The 8,491-nt window shown below is 41.1% G+C and overlaps 1 protein-coding gene across 1 annotated transcript; it reads left to right on the top strand.

Moving 5' to 3' along the window:
* The first annotated feature begins 2,410 nt into the window (after window positions 1-2,410).
* On the top strand, window positions 2,411-8,491 carry LOC139406761 (caldesmon-like). Its single transcript, XM_071149771.1, has 4 exons — window positions 2,411-2,969; window positions 3,135-3,228; window positions 3,550-3,637; window positions 3,894-8,491. Exons 1-4 carry the CDS (start codon window positions 2,918-2,920, stop codon window positions 4,824-4,826), a joined length of 1,167 nt encoding a protein of 388 aa, XP_071005872.1. The 5' UTR covers window positions 2,411-2,917; the 3' UTR covers window positions 4,827-8,491.

Below are 8,491 nucleotides of genomic sequence, written 5' to 3'. Positions count from 1 at the left end.
AGAGAGGCCTAAGTCAACAACATAGCATGGCAGCAACACATGACAACACAGCATGGTAGCAACACAACATGACAACAACATGGTAGCAACACAACATGGCAGCAGCACAACATGGTAGCAGCACAAAACAGGGTACAAACATTATGGGGCACAGACAACAGCACAATGGGCAAAAGGTAGAGACAATAATACATCACGCAAAGCAGCCACAACTGTCAGTATGAGTATCCGTGATTGAGTCTGAATGAAGAGATTGAGGGAAAACTATCTAGTTAGAGTGTTTGTTGCAGTTAGCAGACTTTCTTATCCAGAATGACTTAGTCAGTGAATTAAGGTAGATAAACAACAACATATCACAGTCCTAGCAAGTAAAACTTTTATGTAACCGTTACTGTGAATATTGTTGCTGTTCGGGCCGGCTAGTTGCAGATATATTTGTATTTTAAAATACAAAATACATGTATTTTATTAAATACATGCGAAAATACAAGTATTATTTTGATACAATTTCAAAATACCATAAAGATCAATGTATTTTGTCATTTTTGCAGATACCTGTGCAGGGGTAGGCATCCTTAGTCCTGGAGTGCCGCAGGCACTTCATGTTTCTGATTTAACCGACCTGGAAGACCAGGTGTTTGAATTTCGGAAATCACTAAACTGATCAATTTGCTCAGTTGGTCACGTGTGATACCTAGTTGGAACAAAAATCCTTCAGTACATATGGCACGCCAGGAACAGGGTTGTCTACCCCTGCCTTAGTGTGATAACTTGCAGAGGTGGCCTGAGAACAATAGATTTACTATAGTTAAAAAAGTGTGTTTTTGCAGACATTACTGTAGTATTTACCGGTTGTTTTTTTGTGATTAACAGTAGTTTTTATTATACACTGAACAAAAATATAAACACAACATGTAAAGTGTTAATCCCATGTTTCATGAGCTGAAATAAAAGATCCCAGAAATGTTACATATGCACAAAAAGCTTATTTTGTGCACAAATTTGTTTACATCCATGTTAATGAGCATTTCTCCTTTGCCAAAATAATCCATCTACCTGACAGGTATATCAAGAATCTGATTAAACAGCATGATCATTACACAGGCGCACATTGTGCTGGAGACAGTAAAAGGCCACTCTAATATGTGCAGTTTTGTCACACAACACAATGCCACAGATGTCTCAAGTTTTGAGGGAGCATTCAATTGGCATGCTGACTGCATTAATTAATGTCCACCAGAGCTGTTGCCAGAAAATGATGTTAATTTCTTTACTATAAGCGCCTCCAACATTGTTTTAGAGTATTTGGTAGTACGTCCAACCGGCCTCACAACCGCAGACCAAGTGTATGGCGTTGTGTGGGCGAGCGGTTTGCTGATGTCAATGTTGTGAACAGAGTGCCCCATGGTGGCGGTGGGGTTATGGTATGGGAAGGCATAAGCTACGGACAAAGAACACAATTACATTTTATCGATGGCAATTTGAATGCACAAAAAAACTGTGACAAGATCCTGAGGCCCATCGTGAGGCCCATTTTTTATTTTAAAGGTATCTGTAACCAACGATACATATCTCTATTCCCACTCTTGAAATCCATAGATTAGGGCCTAATTTATTTATTTCAACTGACTGATTTCCTAATATAAACTGTAAATCAGTAAAATCAAGGAAATTGTTGCATGTTACGTTTATATTTTTGTTCAGTATAGTATTCTACTATGCTACAACATTATATAGTACGTACTACACAAGGGATACTACAGTGCGTAGTCTGCTAAATGATCAAGGGATACTCCAGTGTGTAGTATAGTATTCTACAGTATACTACATCATTCTATAGTAAGTACTGTAGTATTCTGTAGCAAACTAAGTATGTTTGTAATTTGATGGGGTAATTTTTTTTATTAGGATCTCCTGGCAGCGGCTACTCTTCCTGGTGTCCAAACAGGAAACAAAACAACAAATAAAATACATAATACATATAATATAATATACATAACACTACAAAATGTCCTGTTTCTGCCACACGCTTCAGAAACAGGAGATTGATCCAGTCCTGTGAGCTAGGCCACTTACAGTTTTACTGTCTTTGGTGAAGACCATAGGTCGACTTCTCGTATAAGTGAGAATGAGAGATGACACTTGGAATCTAAAGCAGTAAGCAAACAGTTTACTGACTTAATACATTCACACATTTATCTCCAAAGCGTTCAGCCAGTGTATTCTCAATCAGACACTGGAACGCTCTGTTTGATATAGAATAAATCTAACTCTGAATTTTGTACTTTTATTGCACATTGCTTACTTTACAGTGTGCATTATATAATGTAAAATACAAAAATGTTATTATTGGGTTGTTCATAGGCCACAATTGGTGTATTTAACTTTTTTCTTTGGGGGTTCACACTTTAATCGTAAAATGACAGTTCAGGGTAGTTAGCAATAGAATATGTTGAATGACATTACCAAAGATTGTGTGGTACTGTAGGTTTAGTAATTGTTTGTGGCCTTATTGTTTTTAGTGGCCTACCCTTTGGGACGTACACTACTGAGCATGCTAAAAGGAAGTATCGCGCACAACCAATTGAATTTGTCTATTTCTCGACGCAGCCTTCTTCTCTACTAACGTTGTGAAAAACCTTCCTCCACACTTATCAAATAGGCTAGTTTCTGAGTCGAATTTATCCAGACTTTTTATTTGATTACACATCGGTCTGTAATCACAAACCAGTAAATCATTCATAGTAAGAAACGCCGTATATTGTTTCATTTAAATGTGGATTATATAAAAAGGGCTCTTCACGAAGGAGGACGAGGGATCGAGGGACGCCGCCATATTTGCTCTTGCTAGCTAGTGCACTACAAGATACGGGCTTTGTTTCGAGTACCCTTCAATTTAGTACCCTTGTATTTGTTCATGATGGATGCGATGGATAAAAGACCTTTTGGTGCAGAATATAACTATAAAAGTAAGTGTTTGCTATTGTTAAAATTGAATGTCGTTTTCAAATATAATGTTAATATTGTTATTGCCATAATGTTAACCATGTTATTTTGCGACGTCGTTGAGTTGGGGTCTGTCAAAGTTATGCTTGTGCTGACGGATTAACACTGTTGTATTTTTCCCCAATAAGTGTCTGAAAATGACATATCCAGATTAATAAAATTGCGTGCAACGAATGACGCCATCTTCACTGGGAAGAGAAACTCTGCCATGCCTGCCTGGAGGTGAGTGAGAGTGATACAATGATGCACTCTACTAGTGAATGTTCTGTTTGTTGGTTTGATATCCCCAGCACAGTTTGTTTTGGCTTTTATCTGTACCTCAAAATGAACTGTCACATGCCATTTGTTGACTGTAATGGATGTCTAAGGAAAACATTTGATTCATTTAATTGATTCATCAATGTTGATTCACTGACTCACTGATGTGCTTTTACTAACAATGTTATTTGAAAAAGCCCTCCTCGAAGGTCATTGTATTAAGAGCTGGTTATGAAGCTGAAACCCTATCTGTAGTATCTGACTTGTCTCACTTTGATTCCGCAGAGCAATGTTAGTAGAGTTGGGTCTCGAAGGGAAGCTTACAACCGGGCAATTGAAAAAGAAGTGGGAAAACCTTAAAAAGAAATATAAGGTAAAGATTATGAATCCATGTGAGAGCAGGCTTGGTCCTAGTGCAACATGTATTCTCTTTTGTTTGAAATCAGTCTCTTAAACACAGATTCCAGGCTTTTGTTCCAGTTAAGTACTAAACTGGTTCAACTAATCAAGGGCTCAATGATGTGTTGAATCAAGTGTGTCATAAGGCCTGCCTGGAACAAACTCCAGCAAACCCAAGACCAATATAGAGCTTTAATCTTATTGTACCCCTTGTCCCTTTTTCTGTGTAGGATTTTAAGTACCCTCCTCTTGGCATGGAGAAAGTCAATCCAATGTCCTGGCGTTGGTTTCACCTCATGGACGATGCCATCGAGGGCCGCCTAGCTGGGTCTGCCCGCATCCTAAACCCTTCACTGTTTGATTTTGGGGAAGTTGGGGACGTTTCATTTGCGTCCTCTCCCACTACCTCTCCCATAGCCAACAAGAGACTATGTATGAGGCCGGAGGGAGGTGAGGGAACAAACATTTTTGAGTTCTGGGCCAAGGCACAGCTGGGGGAGAGTGTTGGTGCTGCGAGCACGGTAGCAGATGGACAGGTGGCATACACAGACGCAGCTACAGAGGAGATCCGGAGGGCAGCGGTGGAGTGCGAGAGGGCCCTGCGAGAGGAGGGCAGGGGTGCAGCTCAGAATGAGAGGGCCGCGCCTGACAAGATGCCAGTGGGTGGGTACGGGAGGACCATGGCTGAGGATGTGGAGACCATAGCTGAAGACGGAAGAGCCATGTTGGTGAGAAACCCTGGCAGGAACATTGAGAGGGAGACTGCTGAACTAGAGAGGCAGATAGCAGATTTGGAGAAGGAGCGAGAAGTGTTAGAGAGGGAACAGGCAGACTTTGACAGGGAGAGGTTGATACTGGACAGAGAGAGGGATGTGGTGAGCAGAGAGCGGGTGGCTGTTGAGCGAGGCAGAGCTTCACTAGACAAGGACAGAGCAGCGATGGACAGGGAGCGAGCAGCAATGGAACGGGAGCGAGCCATACTGGACAGGGATAGGGCGTCAATCGAGAGAGAGAGGGCAGAGCTGCAGAAAGAAAAGGAAGCCCTAATGAAAAGCAAGGTTTCCAGGAACAACGGCTCCACTGATGTGGAACTGGACTCATCCACTATAGAAAAAAGAGAGAAACTGCTTTCCATATTTGAGAGACTTGTTGATAAGCTGTGAAAGATGAACAATAAGTAAAGGTTGAATAGGTGAAGGATGTACTGTAGGTGAGAGTGCGCACAAGTCATAAACAGGTTTCTATGTCACCAGTCCCCTATCATTTTGTGATCATTTTAGTTTAACCCGCACACACAGGGAGTGCAAAGTCATTCAATTGGTGCTGGCTGTAATGAGCATTGAGTGCGTTTGTGTGAGGTTGCACCCTGAAAGAGAAGCTGCTACAATGTTTGTTGCGCTCATTTCATTTTTTTGCTTGCAGTGTGTATGTATAAATATCAGTCAAGTTTGGACACACCTACTCATTCAAGGGTTTTTCTTAATTTTTTATTTTCTACATTGTAGAATATAGTGAAGACATCAACACTGACATAACACATGGAATCATGTAGTAACCAAATAAGTGCTAAACAAATCAAAACATATTTTTGATTCTTCAAAGTAGTCACCCTTTGCCTTGATGACAGCTTTGCACACTTGGCATTCTCTCAACCAGCTTCACCTGGAATGCTTTTCCAATAGTCTTGAAGGAGTTCCCACATATGCTGCACACTTGCTGGCTGCTTTTCCTTCACTCTGTGGTCCAACACATCCCAAACCATCTCAACTGGTTTGATGTTGGGTGATTGTGGAGGCCAGATCATCTGATGCAGAACTCCGTCACTCTTCTTCTTTGTAATATAGTCCTTACTCAGCCTGGAGGTGTGTTACGGTTCATTGTCCTGTTGAAAGACAAATTATAGTCCCACTAAGTGCAAACTAGATGGGATGGTGTATTGCTGCAGAATGCTGTGGTAGCCATGCTGGTCAGGTATGCCTTGAATTCTAACCACACAGAGGCGATCATCCATTCACCTACTCTTGAGTCTCACAAAGACACAGTGGTTGGAACCGAAAATCTCAAATTTGGTCAGACCAAAGGACACATTTCCACCGGTCTAATGTCCATTGCTCGTGTTTCTTGGCCCCAGCAAGTCTCTTCTTATTGGTGTCCTTTTAGGAATGGCTTCTTTGCAGCAATTCGACCAAGAAGGCCTGATTCATGTAGTCTCCTATGAACAGTTGATGTTAAGATGTCTTTTACTTGAACTCTGAAGCGTTTCTTTGGGCTGCAATCAACTGCCGATTTCTGAGTCTGGTAACTCAAACTTATCCCCTGCAGCAGAGGTAACTCTAGGTATTTCTTTCCTGTGGCAGTCCTCATGAGAGCCAGTTTCATCATAGCGCTTGGTGGTTTTTGCGACTGCACTTGAAGAAACATTCAAAGTTCTTTTAAGTTTTCCACATTGACTGACCATGTCGTAAAGTAATGATGGACTGTCGTTTCTCTGTCACAACACACCTGATTTGCTCAAATGCATTTAAAAAGGAAAAATTCCACAAATTAACTTGTAACATGGCACTGCTGTTGAATTTAAATGCATTCTAGGTGACTACCTCATGAAGCTGGTTGAGACAATGCCACGAGTGTGTAAAGCTGTCATCAAGTCAATGGGTGGCTACTTTGAAGAATCTCAAATATGAAATATATTTTCATTTGTGTAACACTTTTTTTGGTTACATTCTACAATGTAGGAAATAGTGGAAATAAAACAAACCTGGAATGAGTTGGAGTCCAAACTTTTGACTAGTACTGTATATACAGTGCATTCGCAAAGAACTCGGACACCTTCGCTTTTTCCACATTTTGTTACCTTACAGCATTATTATAAAATGGATTAAATAAAAAATCCTCATCAATCTATCTATACACAATACCCTCGAATGACAAAGTGAAAACAAGTTTTTAGAAATGTTTGCTAATTTATTAAACATATGTAAATAAGGTACCTGTTTTGTAAGTATTCAGACCCTTTGCTATGAAACTCTCAAATGAGCTCAGGTGCATCCTGTTTACATTGATCATCCTTGAGATGTTTCTACAACTTGGAGTCCACCTGTGGTAAATACAAATCATGTCCAATCAATTGAAAAGGCACAGACCTGTCTATATAAGGTCCCACAGTTGACAATGCATGTTCAAAATAATTGTCAGTAGAGCTCCGAGGCACGATTGTGTCGAGGCACAGATCTGGGGAAGTGTGCCAACAAATGTCTGCAGCATTGAAGGTCCCCAAGAACACAGTGGCCTCCATCATTCTTAAATGGAAGAAGTTTGGAACCACCAAACTGATATCAGGGGAGAAGGGCCTTGGTCAGGGAAGTGACCAAGAACACGATGGTCACTCTGACAGAGCTCCAGAGTTCCTCTGGAGATGGGAGGACAACCATCTCTGCAGCACTCCACCAATCAGGCCTTTATGGTAGAGTGGCCAGACGGAAGCCACTCCTCAGTAAAAGGCACATGACAGCCTGCTTGGAGTTTGCCAACAGGCACCTAAAGGACTCTCAGACCATGAGAAACAAGATTATCTCGTCTGATGAAACCAAGATGTAACGCTTGGCATTCAGGCCAAATAGTTCAATCTGGAGGAAACCTGGCACAATCCCTACGGTGAAGCATGGTGGTGGCAGCATCATGCTGTGGGGATGTTTATCAGCGGCAGGGACTGGGAGACTAGTCAGGATCGAGAAAAAGATTAACAGAGCAAAGTACATCAAGATTCTTGATGAAAACCTGCTCCAGAGCGCTCAGACTGGGGATAAGGTTCACCTTCCAACAGGACAACGACCCTAAGCACAAAGCCAAGACAATGCGGGATTGGCTACAAGACAAGTCTCTTAATGTCCTTGAGTGGCCCAGGGAGAGCCCGGACTTGATCCTGATCGAACATTTCTGGAGAGCTTGAGGTGATCTGCTGAGAAGAATGGGAGAAACTCCCCAAATACAGGTGCCAAGCTTGTAGCTTCATACCCAAGAAGACGCAAGGCTGTAATCGCTGCCAAGGGTGCTTCAACAAAGTACTGATTAAAGGGTCTTATGTAAATGTGATATTTCATTTTTTTCATTTAAAAAAAAATAAATGCAAAAAATTATTTAAACCTGTTTTTGAGTTGCCCATGATGGGGTATTGTGTGTGTGTGTGTGTGTGTGTGTAGATGAGGGGAAAAACAATTTAATAAATTTTAGAATAAGGCTGTAATGTAACAAAATGTGGATAGTCAAGGGGTATGAATACTTTCCGAATGCTGTGTGTGTGTAATATACACACACACATGTCATCCACACCACTTGATAGGCACCTCTATACAATACTATTTAAATGTTTACACTGGCAGAAATTACAGTCTGATCCCTAGGTGCATTTGTTAAAGTGCATTTGGCAATTATTTGTATGTTCTGTTCGACCTGCCAGAGTGCCCGTGTAATGCTATACTGATAATAAAGCCTACACTTTTTTTAGACATTCCTCTAGTTGTCATCTACTGCTATTACTACCCATGTAATTACCCTGTACCAAGCTAGTAAATATAGTCCTTTACAGTAAGCACTAGGCAACGGCCTATATTTACATACCTGGTACAATGTAATGTTCCTCTATATCACCTTGGAATAATACCACCCACTGACACCTTGTCAAAATGTTCTGGTAATTTCATTATTTACTTTTAAAGGGTGCTTGAATCTTGCAACGGGAAGGGATCACTGCCAATACTTCATGTCCCAACCAAGGTGTATGAATTGGGGAGCAAACCGGGAGAGAGAAATAAAGCTTTATTGTGAAAAG

The sequence above is a fragment of the Oncorhynchus clarkii genome, chromosome 1 (genome assembly GCF_045791955.1).
Source record: "Oncorhynchus clarkii lewisi isolate Uvic-CL-2024 chromosome 1, UVic_Ocla_1.0, whole genome shotgun sequence".
Lineage (NCBI taxonomy): Eukaryota > Metazoa > Chordata > Actinopteri > Salmoniformes > Salmonidae > Oncorhynchus > Oncorhynchus clarkii.
The sequence above is the reverse complement of the archived record's forward strand: the minus strand, read 5'-3'. Positions and strand labels throughout refer to the sequence as shown.

Coding starts and splice junctions, on each gene's coding strand:
- LOC139406761 (XM_071149771.1), top strand. CDS start 2,918: ATGATGGATGCGATGGATAAAAGACCTTTTGGTGCAGAATATAACTAT. Junction 3,229..3,549: donor TCTGCCATGCCTGCCTGGAG/GTGAGTGAGAGT, acceptor TTGATTCCGCAG/AGCAATGTTAGTAGAGTTGG. Junction 3,638..3,893: donor ACCTTAAAAAGAAATATAAG/GTAAAGATTATG, acceptor TTTTCTGTGTAG/GATTTTAAGTACCCTCCTCT.